Source organism: Cibotium barometz, chromosome 46 (assembly GCF_041138505.1).
Source record: "Cibotium barometz isolate CiBa-2024 chromosome 46, ASM4113850v1, whole genome shotgun sequence".
In the NCBI taxonomy this organism is placed as follows: domain Eukaryota; kingdom Viridiplantae; phylum Streptophyta; class Polypodiopsida; order Cyatheales; family Cibotiaceae; genus Cibotium; species Cibotium barometz.
In genome coordinates this window covers 36,074,831-36,094,428 of record NC_141091.1, presented here as the reverse complement: position 1 = coordinate 36,094,428, position 19,598 = coordinate 36,074,831, and the positions used below count along the sequence as shown (strand labels likewise).

At 41.9% G+C, this 19,598-nt stretch overlaps 1 protein-coding gene across 1 annotated transcript in view; it reads right to left on the bottom strand.

Moving 5' to 3' along the window:
* Positions 1 to 7,882: 7,882 nt before the first annotated feature.
* LOC147612176 (ABC transporter C family member 4-like) overlaps positions 7,883 to 19,598 on the bottom strand; it is an 11,891-nt gene continuing 175 nt past the window's right edge. The window contains exons 1-11 of the mRNA XM_086784056.1: positions 17,260 to 19,598; positions 13,808 to 14,128; positions 13,353 to 13,439; positions 12,397 to 13,089; positions 11,487 to 11,651; positions 11,087 to 11,381; positions 10,766 to 10,980; positions 10,362 to 10,667; positions 9,257 to 9,320; positions 8,927 to 9,166; positions 7,883 to 8,436 (exon numbers count right to left, since the gene is read on the bottom strand). The exon at positions 17,260 to 19,598 is cut by the window's right edge and continues 175 nt beyond it. Coding sequence (XP_086640182.1) covers positions 8,336 to 8,436; positions 8,927 to 9,166; positions 9,257 to 9,320; positions 10,362 to 10,667; positions 10,766 to 10,980; positions 11,087 to 11,381; positions 11,487 to 11,651; positions 12,397 to 13,089; positions 13,353 to 13,439; positions 13,808 to 14,128; positions 17,260 to 19,317 — 4,545 coding nt within the window. The 5' untranslated portion in view covers positions 19,318 to 19,598 and the 3' untranslated portion in view covers positions 7,883 to 8,335. The remainder of the gene's footprint in view (positions 8,437 to 8,926; positions 9,167 to 9,256; positions 9,321 to 10,361; positions 10,668 to 10,765; positions 10,981 to 11,086; positions 11,382 to 11,486; positions 11,652 to 12,396; positions 13,090 to 13,352; positions 13,440 to 13,807; positions 14,129 to 17,259) is intronic.

Here is a 19,598-nt window from a genome sequence, read left to right as displayed (position 1 = left end):
TTAGGTAGTCACTTGTGATGTGGATCATGCCTATAGAGCTATGCATGTGGTGATGGATGGAGTGAGGACATGGATTCACATTTGATGGAGCATGCTATGGAGTATGAGGCATTTTCTTTTGATTCTCATGGATGCCTATGCATTGACACAGACATAGTCTATCAGGCATTCACTTTTGGACATGATGTATTCACATATGATCCGAGTGGGTGGTTCTATACGGACTATCATGTACCCACAGGGTTCTATGTATGGGTACATTATCCTTTTGACCCAAGGGGACATTGGATGCATCTCGTTGATGGATGTGGTGCATTACACCATCCATTTGATCCAGGAGAAGGCAGGATCGATACGGTCATGGATCACGCATGGCTTGGGTTTCCATTTGATTCGAGTATCATTATCATTAGCCTCACGGTGGACGACACCCTCCTATCCTTTCCATTCGATCCGGGCAGGCATCATGGACATGTTTTTGATTGCGAATACATCTAGGACATGAGTGCATTTTTGGCTTTTGTGTATGGCCTCTTGTATATTTTTTTGTGCACAACCACCTTTCAATTTTAAGGACGAAATCATTGTAGGAGGGGATGGTCTGTAATGAAGTATATTTGGTGTCACATGCACATGGGGAATGGGGCCTAGGAACTTGGGCTAAGGGTCATTTACATATGTACCTTTGGGGGCCTTGGGCTATATGATACATAGGTTTCATCGGCATTGTACAACCTTTTGATCATTTTTTACTTTTACTTTTCTTGGAGCTCTTATGCCCAAGCTTCCATGGTGGACTTCTCCCTCTTGAGATGTTAGGATGGTGACCCACACCCATGTTGTCACTCCATGCTTGAGTGGCCAACCCTAGTTTCTTGCATTATATTAATTTCACAATTTTCACCACAATCCTAATGTAGGGTTTACCGTAGGATACTTTTTAGGCATGGCTGCTTTGTCTTAGCAACCACACGTCTCCTTTCTTGAATCTCCTTTCCTTTATAGATTTATTTTATCTTCTCTGTCCAGACTTGGATGTCTTTTCATTAATTCCCACAGAAGGCCACCACTATTTTGAAAATTTCTCTAAATTTTACACCTAAACATATATATTTTAAAGGTCAGCCTAGTTTATGGCCTTCAAATTCAAGGTTAAGGTAGGCCTTCTACTTTCAGCCCTCGTGGTGGTAGAGCATATGGATAGGCAGCTCGGGTTGGGACAAGCAATGGTAGTGTGTGCTCGAATGTACAAAGATGTGCTCTTTTTTTTGCACGCCGAGTACTCTTACATACTAAGGCTTGATTTTTTACGGGCATCGTTGCCCTTCAAAATTTATAGGTTTGGTGAAATATAGCAAGTTTTTTTTTGTATTTTACTCCATCTTTTTACGAGTGTTTTAAAATTTTACAAGTATATTACGACCAAAATGTTGGGTGTGACGCCCGTCAAAAAGCAACTATGCATAATGATGATGCCACTATACATGTATTATGATGGTGATTCTCAAGAGGTCAACGCGTATTATGTTCATGAAGATGAGTCAACAAGTGTTGAAGCTCCACATGATGATAATGCAGATGATAGTGAGGGTGCAAATGATTGTGATCCACGTGAGGACGTTTATGTGGAAGATGTTATGGGTTATGATGCTTATGAGGATATCTACGGTGATGGTGTGTGTGTGTGTGTGTGTGTGTGCGTGTGTGTGTGTGTGTGTGACTCTCATGGGAGGACCATGATGGTGGTTCATTAGATGGCCATGATACATATGCATGTAATGATGGCAATGATGATGCATGTCCTTTTGACCCCAACATAAGCTTCAGGAAGAGCTTTATTGCTTATATTTTTCCTATGATTATGAGTGGTTTGGCTTCATTTCCATATGATCCAGATGGATGCTATGCACGTAATGGATAGATGTACATTTATGCACCTACATATGGGGTTAATGGATTTCCTTTTGACCAGGGCATTTTGGTGGCCATCTTGCTTTGGTTGGGGGATAGCATGGATTCAAGTTTGATCCAAGAGGAAGGCATTTCACATGAATACATTTGAGGAGTCAAATGATGCTTGAAAACAATGAAATAGCTTGCTAGAATTTCCTATAAATGTACTTTGGACAGCCCTATATTCACTTGAGATGGATGCATAGTGCTTGGGAGCTTCATAAGACTTATAAGCCATTATGGTGTGGATTTTATGGCTTGTTTTGAAGGTTTTTAGGGATATTTAACTCCACATAGATGGCACAAGTATGCGTATGATGTTAAACATGAGTCAATGGTGATATACTCCATCCATGTGGATTGTATTAGTACACATCTATGGTTTCGAGGATGAAACCTCTTGGGTGGGGATGGTTTGTGACAAAGTTAAAAAGGTCTCATGTGATTTTAGTGAATGGGAAAAGGACCATGCCCATAGACATTAAAATGAGAATGGGCCCAAGGCCAAGGGTTCAGTGAATAGGAAAAGGACCATGCCCATAAATATATTAAAATGTAATGTGAAAGGGTGGTCGTGTATACAAGCCAAAAAAAAGCCTAATTTGGCACTAATCACTATGCTAATAAAAAATTACCATTTATCTCTCTAATCCTAAGCTAATCACTCTAAGCTAAGCTAATCCAAGTCTAATCTAGGCTAAACCAAGCCAATCTAGGTTAATATAGATGTCGCTTTCTTTCAAATACATAGCATGAGGACCATGGAGGTCTTAAGCCAAATACTATACTTGTTAGCTAGTGGTGTTGCATTGCTTGGCATCCAAATTAAAGGCATGAATTTAATTAATCTTAGCTAAATTGGATTGGTTTTGGTTTGCACAAAAATATATATATACATCACACCTACCCAAAAAGGCCTCTATATATTGTTTTACTGCTAGAAGGGTTTCTATCATTTTGTCACTGGCCCATTGGGTTGTGAATGTATTGAACCAACTACTAGTAGAGCATATGCAACACCAAGACACTTATCTTACATCAATGATGGCTCAAACCTTTACTAAAAAATATTGAGTTACTATTTGCTACCTTGGTAACATGCCAAAACATGCAAACTATATGCAATGGGATTTTGCAAATATACAAAATTGTGTACTTTATTCATGTTTTGAAATGAACAAGTTACCCTATGCATTCTTCTTGTAATTTTATTCAAGAAAAGAATTTCAATGATGAATGGAAAATCTATTATAAAAAACCAATCTTAGGAATGAAGAGCATTCAAAGAGAGGAGGGGCCCATTATTGAACATGCACCAAAATGCTAAGTAGGTCCATGATAAAAAAAGAAGAACAAAGCATTCTTATGTTATTAGCACAAAACACGATTTCATTAATCAAGCTCAATTAGCATAAATCAAGTACCTCTTTTAGAGCTCTAATGGGCTCATGTTATTAGCAAAAAACATGAATATTTAAAGATTCTTTTGTAGCTAGGATAATTGGCTAAGATCATGTCTAGTTCTCGTATTTCACACTAAGAATCATGGTGGATCAAAGGTTAGGATGACACATGTGGAATTAGGACAAACAAAATGAGATAAGAGAAATATAATAACTAAATTATTTTAATTAATCAAGCTCAATTAGCATAAATCAAGTACCTCCTTTGAAGCTCTAATGAGCTCCAACATCATGGTACAAATATAAGTAGGTTGTCAAATGTATTTCTTAAATGAACTTGAAAGTGTAGAAACATTAGGCAAATAAACTTTGTATCATTTGCTGATATGTAGAACAATTTCGTCAAGTTCATCTATGTAAACAACCATTGGGAAAATATATGTCCCTTTTTCCCTATTTTCTTTACCCTTTCTCTTTTCCATGTGATTTTTAAAGATCCCTCTAAAATAACCATTGGTAAAATATATGTCCCTTTTTCCCTATTTTCTTTACCCTTTCTCTTTTCCATGTGATTTTTTTAAGATCCCTCTAAAATAACCATTGGGAAAATATATGTCCCTAATTTCTTTGCCTTTTCTCTTTTCCACAACTCCTCTTTCTCTCTCTTAGCTCTTGGATATGGATCCGTTTCACACTCCTTGAAGCCTTCCATTCCTTTCCACCACCACCAAGTTTGGTATCAGAGCTTGTTCTTCCCACTTCTCTTCAATTTGCTTCTTTCATATGCCTTAACCATTACTTAACTTCCTTGAATAGACTATCCAGCATTTATCTTCTTCAGCACTACACCTTTTCTTCCTAGTCTTTAGATAAATTTTAGATCTAAAATGGATCAAAGATTAGCACTAATTTGGTTGGTAATTGTAACCTGGGACCTACAAAAATAGGAGGGTTCATGTTGTCCCACCTATCACTATATCACCATTGCTCTAGCCTTAGGGCCTATTGTTACTACTAACCTTGGTGCTAGTTCATGAGAAGCTTATCTCCTTCCCTTGATAGCTTTATTTTACTAGCCCCAGGGGTACTTTATGATCAGGAGGTAGATTATAATAAGGATGCTATCTTATCCCTCTTTGATTTCTTGAATGTTGAGCATCATGATATGCCCCAAAATAAGACTTAGTATGAAACACATTTCTTGCACCTTATCTTCCACAAGCTCCATAATGAACCTGACTCAACATTTATCATAAAATTAAACATGTAGAGTTTAGATCTTACACATAATCATAAGAAATGCAATTAAAGGATCTTTAAAAAATGTATGATGATTTAGAGTTGACTCTTAGATATACTTCTATGAGCCTAATAAATGCCTCCACATTACAGATTTTGTTAGATTTGTATCCTTGTTACGAATTGCCACTCAAAAGTCCAAAATTATTGGAGTTTTTTTCACAAATATACCTTCTTACAGAGCTATTATCTCATTTGGAGGAGTTGTTACCTCCTCCAGAGATGAGATTGTTTTGAGCTCAACACTTGTGGGCTAATGAAATAGACTTGTAAAAGAGTGTAAAGCCAATTTTTTACAACAAATTGTAGCAACTACTGTAACTTAAGAATTGTATAGCAACTACTGTAACCAAACAATTTAAGCAACTACTATAAGTAAGCATGTTTTTTTCTACCCAAAAAATTATAGCAAACTACTATAAGTAAGCTTTGTTCTCACTAATCTAAGCTAAGAGTTTGGGAATTCTAAGCTAAATGTTTCGGACAAAATTAGAAATATCGTAAAAAGAATAACCAGTTATACCAGTTTTAAGAAAAGTATCCTAAATTAGGAGAATTGTGTTTCCTCTATTCCTCTAGCAGCTACTTAGAAAGCTACAATAGGTTGTTAAGAGAAGCTAAGCCAAGAAAGGGAAGATCTAGAACCATGCAAAAACTCACACTAGATGAAAGTGTGAGATTATTAAGGATAAGAAGATATTTCATAAACTCACAAGCCAATAGAGCAAAATAAAAGCTATATAGACTTATAAACTCGTTTGATTTTTTCTTTTTCAAGATTTTGTCCTTTTTCTCAACTTTGTTTATCCTAATGTCTTATATTTGTAGCCCAAAATAAGATTTGATTTCTAAATGTTGTTCCCTCTTCACTTTAGGCTTCTAGATGCCACCTTTCCATCTAAGCTACACCACATAAAGCATATATGACTTATACCTTACACCGTACACTTAGACTTGAATTTGAAAAGCTTTAATAATTTTATAAGGGCTCATGGTTGCAAGACTTGAATTTGAAAAGCTTTAATAATTTTATAAGGGTTCATGGTTGCAACATCACATTATTTTTCAAGTGTGATTTGAAGCCTGAAAAATATTTTGTGACCCAAGACCGGCATCAAATTTAAGCATTGGACTCTAATTTCACAACTATGCTTCTCTACCTAGGATGCATGTTGTCATCCAATTAGCTATTAGCATGCTTGTCCTCACTCATGTTTAGAGAGTCTATAAGCACTAGATCTCTAAATTTGGACCTTGTATGTCACCTTCCATCCACTTCTTGAATTGTCAATGTTGTGCTTTTAGTATGCACGCGCCTTTTATTATCGGATGTCTCTTCCACCTTTGTTAATTTCGCATGAGCAAGAACATAGCACTTCCATTACTATACATTCGTTTCATAAGAGATTGATAATAACCTTCACAATACATGTTATGGCCCTTACTAGGCTATGGATTAAATGTATGACTTTCATTTCAAACAAGATGGAGATCTATAAGAACCCATTCATTACGTTAAACCTCACCAAATTTTCATAAGAACTTGGATGAATTCTATTCTATCCTAAGGTGTTAAATGATTTAAAAAAAGGCTTCATAAGGCCTTCAGTTAATAAGGAGATCCATAAAATATTTCAAGAACGAGTCTTAAAAACTTTCATTGAACCTTCCATGATCACTACAATATTAGCACAAGACCTTTTAGGCACCCATCATTTTATATGATCATATATTATTTTAATGGGAGAAGAAGACCTTGTATTCTTCTTCATAAGAATGTGAAGAGAAGAAGAAGATGATGATGATGAAGAAGAAAACAAGATTGTATATTTTTCCTTCAGGTGCATTCAAAGAAGAATAACAACAAGAAGGCACATGTCTTCTTGTTTTTCTCCACATACACCAAGAAGTCTTCAACAATTCTTTTTGAGTTGGGTTTGTTGTTGACAAGTTTGTGTCAAGATTTCGAGGTCCAAGTGAAAGAATTTAGTTCTTGCCAATGATTTGTATACTTTTTCGAGATTTTAAAGGCTATGAAAGATTATTTTTTCTAGTTTCACATTATTTAAAAAATGCAAGATTTAGTAGATGGTAAAAATCTCTAACAGTTCCAAAAACAAAATAAAGAAAGGCATGGCCTCCTTTTTATTGTACACCAAGATAACAAAAAGGATGGCCAATGCATTTAAACACACGAAACCACCTTTTTTTTTTTAAGATATCACAAGATCTGAAATGACAACCATGAAACCACCCTTTAAAAAAGCCAAAAGGGTAATTTGTGGCTACCCTTTATATTCCTTTTTCTTATAGTGTTCATTGCACTCTAAGATATGCCTATCTTAAATTCAACAAAATATTGATGATTGGGATTTCACATGATACCATATAAAACTATTCAACAAATGCATACTTTTCCTCTTTACAAGTCCCAACCATTTCATGACGCTTTATATGCACACTATCATGAGGGAGTCAATTAAAAAATTGAAAGCCCTTTCTACTTTTGCTAGGTGAAATCTAATAAGTACTAAATAAGCACGATGTGATTGTGCACCTCATTTATTCGACCACATAATTGATTTGTTAAGTTCAAAAATCACACTTGAGACACATATTGAACATCTTGCTATAGTCTTTCAAACTCATGGCTAGTGGGATTTTAGATACATGGATACAACATGATTATAAAAGGTTAAAACGTTCTAATTGCTCTATGTTGAAGACGTGACATGTTTAGTAGGTGTACATTGCAAGTTATCGAGATGCATTAGCTTCTAAAGGTGTGCCCTATGCTTTGCTAGGTAAGGAGCACAAAACACCTATACCAGATATTTGAAATAAAAGAAGCTTGCTAATGAGTCTCAATTATTTCTCTACAGGTTGCTATGGATGTTGGCTTTCACAAGGCCAAGTAGCTTTTATATGCTATGGATGTTGGCTTTCACAAGGCCAAGTAGCTTTTATATATTCTCTTCTATGGTTTACATGGGAGGTGATTTAAACACTTTCCTCACTTCCTTTAAGTTGATAGCTTTTGCACAAGATCATTGATGTTGGCAATCATTTGTTTATAAAGTTGGTATTTTACTTGAATATAAGCAAATCCTCGTTTGATAATTTTGCAAGTTGAATATTTTCTTTAATAATCTTCATGCTTAAGTTGAATAGAACATATTATGGACAAAGCATGCATCATTAACTTGTGCAATGGTGTGGGAATGATATTAAGTGGGATCAAATAAAATTTTAAAAATTAAATTCTTTCCAACTTGAATGAAGGACAACCAACCTCTAGTGAAGGTTGACGTGAAAATATACATTATAAGAAATAAAAAGTTTGTGGGGTGAGGGGACAAAAGCCCAGGGTAGAGCTCTAGGATAACATTTCATGGGACGCGAGTTTGAATCTTGACTCACCCCTCTCCCACTCCTCCACTCCAACAACAGTAGAGCTCGTAGAGCTACCGTTTCATGAGACGAGAGTTCGAATCTTGAATCCTCCCCCCAAGCAAAATTGGGTCTCCATGTGGTGGGGGGGGGTTTGGGGGGGAACATAGTTGGAAATTGGAATTTGGGTCATACATTTCATGGAAACCCACTTATCTATGGAGCCTTGTATCACTTCCCATAGTTAGTTAGATCCTCTCATTAGTTGGACAAATTTGTCCGGGTTTAGATCAGTGGCCAGAACGAGTGGAGTACTCATGAACCAGTGATGAAAAAAGCGACCTCGAGTCGTGCAATAAATTGGATGGGCTGTCAAACTCCTTCACCCGCCCTGCCACAAAGCCCAATCACATTGTGTTAGTACCCTCTCTCTCTCTCTCTCTCTCTCTCTCTCTCTCTCTCTCTCTCTCTCGGGATTGTTCCTACGACGTTAAAAGAGCTTCTTCTTCTTCTTCTCTCCATATAGAGATGCATCTTGCCTTAGCACTCCATCCACATCCCCACCCCCCCTTATATTGTTTGTATATGGGCTCCACCGATCCATGATGATTCACAGTTGTATCCAGACACATGCACACTTTTTCTTTTCTTTCTTTTCTTCCGATGACCGGAAGAACACAGTTGTATTATTTTTTGTCTCATAGGCCGACTTTGGCTTCTCGTAGACGTTAATATATCTTTCTTTCTTTCTTTCTTTCTCTCTCTTGCAGGTTACCCACTTTCATGCCTAGAACTTTGTGAGGTCCATGAAACAACCCAATGAATATGGTACCATCCATGCACATTAACTACAAGCAAACAATCCCTTTTACTGTCTGTACCTGCTTCCATCACTAGGACTTTGTCAGAGTCCATGACAGTCGGTATCCTATGAGCAATGCTCATCACTGTGCTGTCCTTGAACTCCTCTCTAATGATTGCTTGTATTGTGGCATCTGTTTGTGCATCCACAGATGCAGTAGCTTCATCCAAGAATAGTATTCGACTGTGCTTCAGAAGAGCACGCCCAAAACACAACAATTGCCTTTGCCCCACACTCCAATTACCACCATATTCGGTTACTGTTGACAACACAAGTAGTTCAAATAGACGATCAGCTAAGGAGTAATGTAATCTGCGACGAAAGTGGAGACGAAAGAAGGCACCAATACCTGATGCTTCCAATTTTTGGGGCTTTTCTCCAATGATGTGCGCCAATTGACACTTCTCCAACCCCTGCATCAAGGCAATATGGCTGAATTCTTTTAAAAAAACACAAGTCAGCTAAAAGACAATGGGTTTTCTACAACTCTAGAGAAGAAAGAGAGGAGACGTATTGGAGAGTCGAGACCTTCTCACATACAGTTCTAGCCAATACTAAATCATGTGGAATGTTTCTCATGCAGCAGTTTTTTGTTTGGAAAATGTGCAAGCCATTAACACACAAGTTCCGTTACATGATACGCCCTTACAGTCTCATAGATCTTTGACAGAGGTTAGTAGGCCGATTGGCAGGATGATATCATTCTCCTTCTCATCATCCTTTGTGGTCTTTTGGCAAACGCTGATTTATATCTCACACACACACACCCCCACATCTCTCTCTCTCTCTCTCTCTCTCTCTCTCTAAGACGCACACACACACACAAACAAAGACTAGGGCGCACATTGGGAGACTGCAGCCATGGGGAGTTTCCATCCTGACATCAGCTGTTTCTAGATGCCCATCAAAGACCCAAAGCTCAGCCAAAGGGACTACCCTCCATGCGACGCACACCCGGACACACTCCTCAGAGACGGGACCACTTTCAATCTTGTGGCAATCCTCTCCATGAGTTTCTATCCATTTATGCATTTTTCATTATGCTTTGTTAAGGTTACAGTGCATCTCGCACTTCAGTACTCACACATTGCATCATCATTGCTCTCTCTCTCTCTCTCTCTCTCTCTCTGTGCACAGCATTTGCATGACAACCACACTTTTCTCTTACAGAGGGGAAGACTATTATGACACCAGTTTCACCAAAGAGACATCACAGGCACTTCATCAGAAGAAATCAGAGGACCAGCCACATCACACGCCTAGTTAGAACTAGCTTTTCTAGCTTGGACATGTATCCATTAAATTCTGTAGGCCATCACATGATCACACATGCGCACACACTCTCTCTTGCAGCAGCATCACCATGAGAACACATACTATACTTCATTCAGTACTTGAGTACATAGCAAACAAAGTTGTCAACTGCAAAGTTTTTTTCGGAAAGAGGAACATACCCTCCAGATCTCTTCATCGCTGTAGATTCCCAAAGGGTCCAGGTTCATTCTAATGGTTCCTTCGAAGAGAACAGGATCTTGGGGAATGATACCCAACCTACCTCTCAAATCATGGAGCCCAATAGTTGCAATGTCAACTTTATCAATCAGTATTTGTCCACCAGCAGGTTCTACAAGCCTGAATAGTGCTAGAATGAGAGTAGATTTTCCACTTCCTGTCCTTCCAACAACGCCAACCTTTTGACCACCTTCAATGGTAAAATTCACACCCTTAAGAACCAAAGGTGTAGTTGGGCGGTAACGTAGCTGAAAGAAACAGCAGGCACCAACCAGCACCTTAGTTCACAGACAAGAGTGAGGTTCACAATACTACCCACTATGAATCACCAGATTTTCATGTATACCTTCAATCTTGATGAGACTATCTGTCCTGTGGTTGGCCAATTGGGTGATGGCAAACAATTGGGAATAAAGAGCACTGCTTCAGCTGGTATAGTCGTGAATTGCCTGATACGCTCAACTGATACCATCTTGTTCTCAATGGTGCATGTCAGCCACACGGTCCAATACAGACTAGCATTGAGCCCAAGCGCATAAGAAAGTGCGAGGCCTACTGTTTCTGCATGTTGTCAAGCATGTTTAATGATGTGAAGAATTGAGAATTTGAACTTATGAAGCTGAAATCACACAATCTTGCATGTGTGCATGTGATGATTAAAGTGTACCTGATCTGATCGAACTTGCTGGAAGGACCACAAAGAGAAAGGCTGTTGTACACAGTATAGCTGTGCCAATCGACTCCAACCGAAGACCCAGCCATTCATTGGCTGTGTTGTTGTGGAAGTCCATTTTCATGTTCATATTGACGCGGTCCAAATTTTGCTGGGCAAAAGCTTCTTGCTTCCTAAAACACCGGATAGTCTCAATGCCTGCCACTGTCTCTGAGAAATGGTAAATGAGTGGTGCTTTGGTTATTGAGTCCAGGCGTGTAATCTCCCTTGATGAAGTGATGTAGAATTTCTGCAAAGGAAGAACCATAGACAGAACCAAGGGTTGTCACATCTTCCTCATGCTTGGTTGGATGCTGTATAATAGTAGAGAAAGTACAACAATGTTATTACATACCTGATACCAATAGTAGAGCCAGGCAAGTGGTAGAATCAAGAAAATGATGGGCCATGTTGATATCGATATCACAATGATCACACCAAGTGCAGAGAAGTAGGTGCTGATACATCCACCCACAAAGAAATGAAGAATAAAGTCAAGGTTTGTCTGATCTGCAGAGAACTGCACAAAATTGAAAACCAGAAACAAAACAGAATAAGTTAGGAAAATAGAACTTGACACTACCATATGGAGCTCGCTTGCTCTCTCTCTCTCTCTCTCTCTCACACACACACACACACACATGCACATACATTCTATCTATGTGTGTATGTAATGCCCATGCCCATGTGCGCACATATAAATCAATCTTGCGGAGAGAGGAGATTGTTTCCGAAACATAACAAGGAACAATTTGAGTTTCTAGGCTATCAACTTCATTGTGTCAAGTGTACCAGCAAGTGTTAGCACAGTTGGATAGGGTGTGTTTAGTAACCTACAATGGCATCACAGGTTTGAAACCTGCTAGCCGCTTGGCATGGTATGCTCTACATGATATATATATATATGGTGGTGTGTATGCGTGTTTCAAAGTGCACTTGCACTTCAAATTTTCCTTAAATATTTTGTGAGTGTAGACATCCTACCCGCCCAAGAGTACATGCGGGTTAATGTACAAAGAAAAGTTCCCTTTCATGCTCACATATGCCATATTCATACCATTGTGCTTAGCTTTTATTACTCCTCTCGAAGCGATGGGCAGACTAAACCGTGATGAAGGCCCACTACCTCTGTGAACACTCACGTGTGCAGCTGTGTGTGCATGTGAGATGGAGACGACCATAGATAACTGATTGAAAAAGATAACGATGACAAGGGAAAAAATAGAACATGGGGGACGTATGGACCGGATAATTTGAATGCTTACCCTGCTTAAAATTCTTCCAGAAGGAGTGGTATCAAAGAAAGACATAGGCGCACGGAAAATGCTGCGCAACATGTCGAGGAAGAACACCTGAGCAGTCTTCAACCCGAATGCAGCCACCACCACGACTCTAACCAGGACCCCTACCCAAGCTGTGGCATTTAGCAGTACATACACTAAGATGAACCTACTCTTGTTAATCGTCTCACTCGAATCTTCAGGTATCTCCTCGGCTAGCCAGTAATCACTGGCCAGTAGAGATGCTTGCCATAAAGATTGGTTTAAGAACAGCACAGCAACAGTTGCCCAACCGAAGGCTTTTGTAAGGTACAACCAATACACCTGCCAATTCACATGACCCGTTTCTCTTTGTTCCTCCTCTATAAGTTTTGAAGAACCCTCTGGGACTCTGGAGTTAGAAAAGGAGTCTGAAGTTGGAAGCTTTTCTAGTAGTCCCGAAGAGATGGACCTTTTCTCTGCCATTCCCTCTGTAGAAAGCATCCTTTCCAAGCTCAGTCTCTCTGATAACTCCCTGTCAAGCTTTTTGGCACCCTCATTTCTGTTTTGCTTTATTTCTTCTGTATCAACCAGATCCATTGCTTGATTATGGGCTGCAACTAAGGCTGCAAAATCAGTGCCGATGCTGAGAATCTCATGATAGCTTCCAGACTGCACAATTTTCCCTTCTTTCATGACCTGCCCATACATTAAATGCTTTGGGATTAGGAAAAGGATGTTAATATTTGTAGCTTTTCAAAGGAGGTTTTAAAATCTTCCCCACCATGGAAAAGATCCTTAACGTTGCTTGCCTGCATGTGCAAATGATATGTGTAATCATCCTAAGAATGTGATCATGAGTAGATGTTTGTCTATAATTAATGTCTAACACAACCCTACATGTTCCTGATATTATAGGGCAAGTAGGGATTTTTAAAGAGACATCAAAATTGTTTGCTTACCACCACAAGATCAGCTCCTGTTAGGAACTCCACTTGATGAGTCACCAACAAGATAGTCTTTCCCTTAAGAAGTCCAAGTATGCATTCCTGAGAAGCAGAACATATGTGTCATGAAGCCATGTCTTACGCATCCATATCATGCTACAAAATGGTGAACTTGGATACCCACATTAAGAAAAGCACATAGCATGGAAAAACACACAACTCAAATACTCATGAGTTTACATACATAATAATAAAAGCAATTAGAGGTGATTCTTGACTTCAAAGGCACTAGGCATTGTCCACGGGCATGCAGCCAGGTGTTGTAGGGTTTCGCCTCCTAGGGTAAGGACCTTTTTTGATACCCACCAAACTAACCTACTGGATACTCTATAACTACATTATACATATCCCACAGAGAAAAAACCAGCTCTAGAAATTGCTCTTTTGTGAGCTGCATGAGAAACCATTACCTTGAATAGATGAGATCCCGTATGAGCATCAACAGCACTGAAAACGTCATCAAGGAGATAAATGTCACAGTTTTGGTAAACAGCCCGTGCAAGCTGAATCCGTTGTTTCTGGCCCCCGCTTAAATTGATGCCTTTCTCTCCAATCTCTGTCTGGTCCCCATAGTCCATGGATTCAAGGTCAGGTTCCAATCCACATGCATGTAGCACCTCCTGATACCGGACATGATCCATATCTGACCCAAACAAAATGTTATCCTCAATAGTGGCATTCTGGATCCATGCTGTTTGAGAAACATATGCAATACTCCCAGCAGTTTTAGCCTGCCACAAACCAAAAACCAAAAAAGGAGACATTAGCAATTTTGATGCAACAATCATGTCACCAGATCATTCCCAGAAAGAAAGCCTGGTAACAGCACCAAACATTTCATTTCCATCACAGGCATATGCAGATACTGATCGTGAGAAAGAGCCCTCGCGTGACATACATAAGTGCAATTATGACGTAGTAAAGTCTTTACCAGAACTGACTCTGACTCTAAACTCTATCTCAACTCTCTCTCTCTCTCTCTCTCTCTCTCTCTCACGGCCATCAAAGAAGAGATCTCCAAGGAAATCACAAAGGACATGGAGGGAAAACTCGAAGCCAAGCAATCAGGATGGGTTGAGGTGGTGAAGAAGAACATCCGTAAAGAAGTGAGGGAGGAGACTCAAAGGGAAGAACACCAAATCATTCACACCACCATTGAGGAGGAGAAGATGAGGCATGCCCGCCGCCTCAACATTCGAGTCACAGGTATAGCCGAGACACCCGACTCCACTCCCGAGAAAGATGGACAGCTTCTATGCATGAAGCTCAACTACAGGGAAGAGGACCCTCTCCCCTTCACCAAAGCATGGAGAGCCGGGAAAGACTCAACACGCAAGCGAGCCCTCATCCTACAGTTTGCAGGAGAGACGGAGAGGGTCACCTTCATGAGGAAGAGGGTGATTCTACGAGGATTACAGGGAGATCCCATCTATTAGGATGATGACCTTACAAGGATGCAGATAGAACACAGGAAAACATGCATGCCGAGAGTCCTACAGGCCCGGAAAGAGGGCGCGAGAGCATTCTATCGCGATGGCCGTGTCATCATCGATGGCAAGGCCACCGATTAGCGCCAGGCAGCCTATGGGACATCGGCTATGGAGGATCCACATTCACAGATACACAGCAATTTGGAACTGCAATGGAGCACTTTGGACACATCCTGGGAGGATGGAGGAGGTCATGGAGGGACGGGACATCATACTACTTACAGAGACGCACCAGAGCCCAGAGAGGGGGCTACCCAAAGTAGAGGGCTATCAGTTGGAGTTTACATACAAGGGGACCACACGGCAGAGCACATCGAGAGAATCTGGAGGTATAGCGATACTCTTCAAGCGAGAGCTACAGGAGCGCCTACAGGTGGTAGCACGTGACCAAGAGGCTAGATACATGTGGATTAGACTGCAGCTCTCAGCAGACAGGGTGTTATACATTGCTCTATGCTACTTCTCTCCTAGAGGATCAAGATATGCCATGACAACAGAGGATGAGAGTAGAGGCGAGGAGGAGGACACAGGGCCATTGGGAGAGTCACCATATGCAGCCCTTTCAGATGAGATCATACACTACTCCAACCTGGGGGAAGTCCTCCTTATGGGGGACTTCAATGCACGGACACAGAGCCGATAGTGCGACATTTTTGATTTCAAGCACCCCGAGGTGATGCACACGCTAGAGGTGGAGGACACGGGAGCTTGCAGGGTGTCAGAGGACATGGGGCCTAATAACACCAGATATGGTCATCACTTACTTGAGCTGGGAGCGCGACACCATCTCGTTATTTATAACGGGATGAGACAGTGGCAGGATTCAGGAGCACTAACATGCTTTCCACGATCGGGGGGGGGGGGGGGGGGCGGGGGACACAATGGACTACATCATGGGGTCCATGGAGACCACACAGCCAGTGACATCTTTCACCATCCCCCCCTGTCCTATTGGTGCGGATCACACATACCTCTTACTGTCACTGGCGAGCTCCACACCAGCACCCACACAGCCCACACAGGCATCGCATACAACTTTCTACTTCACCCATGACTTGGCAGACATATATGAGCATCATGTATATGACAGGCTATTCCAGATGGATCCCCTGTCACCTCTAGACACACTCACCACCCAGCTGTCATCTCTACTACATACGGCCGCCACCCGCCGCAGCTTCCCCCATCATACACACATTGCACACACATATAGATCTGGGAGCATGCCCCAAAATTGGTGGTATGATGATGAGTGCAGAGAGCTATATAGACACCTCCGTGCCCAGAGAGCACTGGGGACTATTACACAGAGACAAGCAAGCCGACAGATGAGGATCTTCACACGCCGTAAGAGGCGTGCATATGAGGCGGCACAATACTGGGATATATACCACCTACTCATGAGCAGAGATGCAGCCACTGCATGGCGCAGGATGAGAGAGCCTCGCCCTCGTACCCCGATTGAGGATCCACACACACATGCAAAGAGCCTCTACCATATCCCTCAGCAGTCACCCATACCACAACCACAGGAATCCCGCCCTACCACCTCTACTTTCTTTACCGCCTCAATGGTAGAGAGAGCTACCCGCCGGTTACAGCATGGGAGATCGGCTGACCCCGCAGGTATACAGAGTGAGCATCTTATTTGTGTAGCTGACACACTGGGACCCTTTGTTGCTCACCTCTTTAATAGGGCACTAGTGGAGGGCCTACCAACTGAGTGGACTATGCACACCATCGTGCCTCTCCACAAAGCGGGAGACATGCTAGACCCCAACAACTACAGGACTATCATGATTGGTCATACATTGGCCAAACTTTATGGCGCAGTGCTCGAGGCAGTGTTGAGCTCATATGCAGAGAAGGAGGGACTGCGAGCACCAAGGCAGGTTGGATTCCGACGAGCTTTGACCATATATTCACTCTGAGATGTCTGATTGACTAGGCTAGGGCGCGGGAGAAGAGATTATACTGCTGCTTTGTGGGCTGCTCGAAAGTGTATTCATGTGCCATTACATTCTCATTATAACACCAACAATCTGTGTGGTACAAATGAGATGCAACAGACCAAAAATGATCTCAAGTAAGTGGGCTCGTGCTTCCATTTTTCTCAATACTACAGTATATGCATTGATGAGAATTCTCCATAATCTGTTCTCGTGAATGAAAGCCCTTGTAACTTATTTTTATAAGTGACAACTTCATATGGGGACCTGGATATATTGATTCACACCACGAGAATTGCCATGGGACACATCCAGGCATTGTTGCACAGAAGATCACATGCACTACATCACAAGAATAGTATTGAGAATAACACATAAAGAGCTATCTGTTGAACACCTTTCAACCATTGCAAGAAAGCTTACCGTTCCAGAGATTTTCACCATCTCCCCAAGTAAGGCTGCCAGTAATGATGACTTGCCAGAGCCAACAGTTCCAACTATTGTAACAAGAGAACCCCTTCTGATATTAAGGTTGATGTCACTTAAGATTGGTGTTTTCTGGGTGTCCTCCCATGCAAAATAGCCTTTCTGTACTACAACTGGATACTCACCAACGTCCATGATCTGGGTAATAGCTCCTTGCTCAAGTTCAGGGCTCAGCATATATTTATCTAGCCGCTCCAATGAGACCACCAGCTGTGAAAATGCAATAACTGCCTGTGGAAAGTTTCTTATGGGCTCCTGAACTATCCGGAATATGGAAGCTGCTGTGAAGACTTTGGATGTTGTAAGACCCGCATTGAGTAGAATGGCCGTCACATAAGTGCAAACTGAGACAAAAGGCAGGGTGTTCCATAGCGTAAACATGTTCAATGCAGTGACAGCGACAAACTTGGAGAGCCAGTTGAACTCAGATTGCCTGAATGCTTCCACTCTCTCCTGGAATTTCTCCTCCCAGGCCTGCAACTTGATCACTTTCATGTAAGCAAGTACCTCAGTAACCGATCTCATCCTTGTGTCCCTCATCCTCATGACATTGCCTTGGAAAAACTTCTGCCTCTCTGAATTATACAGGGTAATACCAGTTATGACCACCATGGTGGCCAATCCGGCAAGTGCAGATATACCAATAACTTGGAAGAGAAGCACCAGTGCAATGATCACTTGCAGTGGCAGGCACCAGCAGAGGTGCAACTGCAAGCATGCGTCTGACAACTGCTGAGCATCCACTACCATGTAATTGGTGATCTGGCCAATGCCATGGTCTTGCCTGGCCGAGCTCGAGAGACGCAAGCCTTTCCTGTAAATTGTGGTCACAATTGCTGTCCTGAGGTTGTTACCCAGCTTGTAGCACTGAAAATTATATTGGTGATACGAGAAAACCTCAACCATTTTTGCTGCAAGCAGTAGTACGACCAGAACATATCCGTCATATTGTGAGGCGCGGTCCCCACTGGCATAACTGGTGAAGCTGCTGATCAGGAGAGGGCCAGCATAGATAACCATGGTTCGGATGAGCTGCAGCAATCCAGTCAAGAGCAGCTGTGGCCAAAAGCACTTGATGAGTGTCGCTCTAATGGGATGAAGATGGCCAGGCCCCTGTGGCCATTTTGATTGGAATAAGTCATACATGCTCTCTGCACTGTCGCGGGGCGCCAGTGCCGGAACATCCCCAAGCTCCAGTGACTGCTTGGCCCCTGCCAAAAGCAGAGGAGTTAACCAGGTGAATGTGGCTTTGCTGAAGATGCTAGCTTTTGCAAAGCCACTGGTAGATATGGATATGGTTGCATGGTCTTTGACCCCTTCATTCAGCAGAGGCTCATTGAGCTTATCATCGAAGGAAGCTGCATGTATGCCTGTGTCTCCATGTGCTGAAATGAACAAGAGGAAGAAAGAAATAGGAAATTTTGCCAAAGCATATATGTCGAAGACCTCGAGAAGGAGGTTGTATGACAGGCCTGGTGCAGATAACAATCTGAAGATGGAACTCATGAGCTGGAGCACGGAGAGCAAGAAAGACGCGAACCACCAGCTGCGTAGAGCCAAAGGGTGTGTGAAGATGCAATGCTTTCTCTCATTGATGAGAATTATGATGGACGTGATCCAAGCTGAGGCCTCAATAGCAACAAAGATTGTTTCGCGGATCGAGCTCTCGCTCCATCCATAACTGAAACCCTCCCAAGCCTGGAAGATGGTGATGCCGGCAGAGGCGGCAGCTATGGCGATGGCTGAGGTTAGTGTGAGGAAGAATCTCCAGCCAGCTTTGGCGCTTCTGGGAGAGGTTCCACGATGCGAGAAGCCGAGGTTAAGGATGGCAGAAGTGGCGAGGAAGGCAAAATTGATGATGGCAATGATGGAGTGTTGGGGGCATTGAGAGAAGAGGATATAGGCGATCCATTCTTGGGCTTGGGAGAAGGCAGTGGTGGCAGAGGGGAGGGTATCCCAGGGACCAGAGCAAGAGGAGGAAAGTATCCAGGACATAGCTGTATGGGAGCTCAAGCAGAGAGGGAGAAGGATGAGCAAAACAAAGCTATGCAGTCTGGGGGTGTAAGAGGTGAGGGAGCATGGTAGAGGATGAGGTGAAGGAAGCAGATGTAGGTACAGGTGGGTGGCTAGTGATAGAACTCTTCTTCGAGATTGCAGGCTGGTGAGGGTGTCCTATTTGGGCTCTGGCGGGTATGTGGAGTGTGATGGGTGGTTCAGGGCACACGATTCACACCAGTGGCGATCCCTTCTATTTTAAGTTGCGCCGCGAGAGGCGG